This window comes from Merops nubicus, unplaced genomic scaffold (assembly GCF_000691845.1).
Source record: "Merops nubicus isolate BGI_N331 unplaced genomic scaffold, ASM69184v1 scaffold43829, whole genome shotgun sequence".
NCBI lineage: Eukaryota > Metazoa > Chordata > Aves > Coraciiformes > Meropidae > Merops > Merops nubicus.
In genome coordinates this window covers 2,689-3,010 of record NW_008633872.1, presented here as the reverse complement: position 1 = coordinate 3,010, position 322 = coordinate 2,689, and the positions used below count along the sequence as shown (strand labels likewise).

The 322-nt window shown below is 66.8% G+C and overlaps 1 protein-coding gene across 1 annotated transcript in view; it reads right to left on the bottom strand.

The window, feature by feature from the left end:
- Window positions 1-75: 75 nt before the first annotated feature.
- LOC103780703 (probable ATP-dependent RNA helicase DDX49) overlaps window positions 76-322 on the bottom strand; it is a gene marked incomplete at both ends in the record, with an annotated part of 1,964 nt that continues 1,717 nt past the window's right edge. Inside the window, one exon of the mRNA XM_008948392.1 lies at window positions 76-220. Coding sequence (XP_008946640.1) covers window positions 76-220 — 145 coding nt within the window. The remainder of the gene's footprint in view (window positions 221-322) is intronic.

Below are 322 nucleotides of genomic sequence, written 5' to 3'. Positions count from 1 at the left end.
CAGGGGCAGATCCCAGCCCAGCCCCAGCACGGGGCCCTGACTGGAACCGTGGGGTCAGGGGCACCCAGAGCCCACCCACTTGCAGGTCCTGGTGAAGATGATGAGAGCCCAGTCCTCGTGCTGGTCCTGGAAGGTCTGGACGAGGTGGACGAGGTAGGCATCCTTCAGTGCCTCAGGCACCAGCAGGAACCTCTGCTCCAGCTCTGCCACCGTGCGCACCCTGCGCGGGCACCGCCCGGGGGACAGGGACAGGACAGGGAGGACAAGGGGACAAGGGGACAGAGGGAAGGGGTGCACTCAGAGAGAGAGGTCTCCTCCCCCT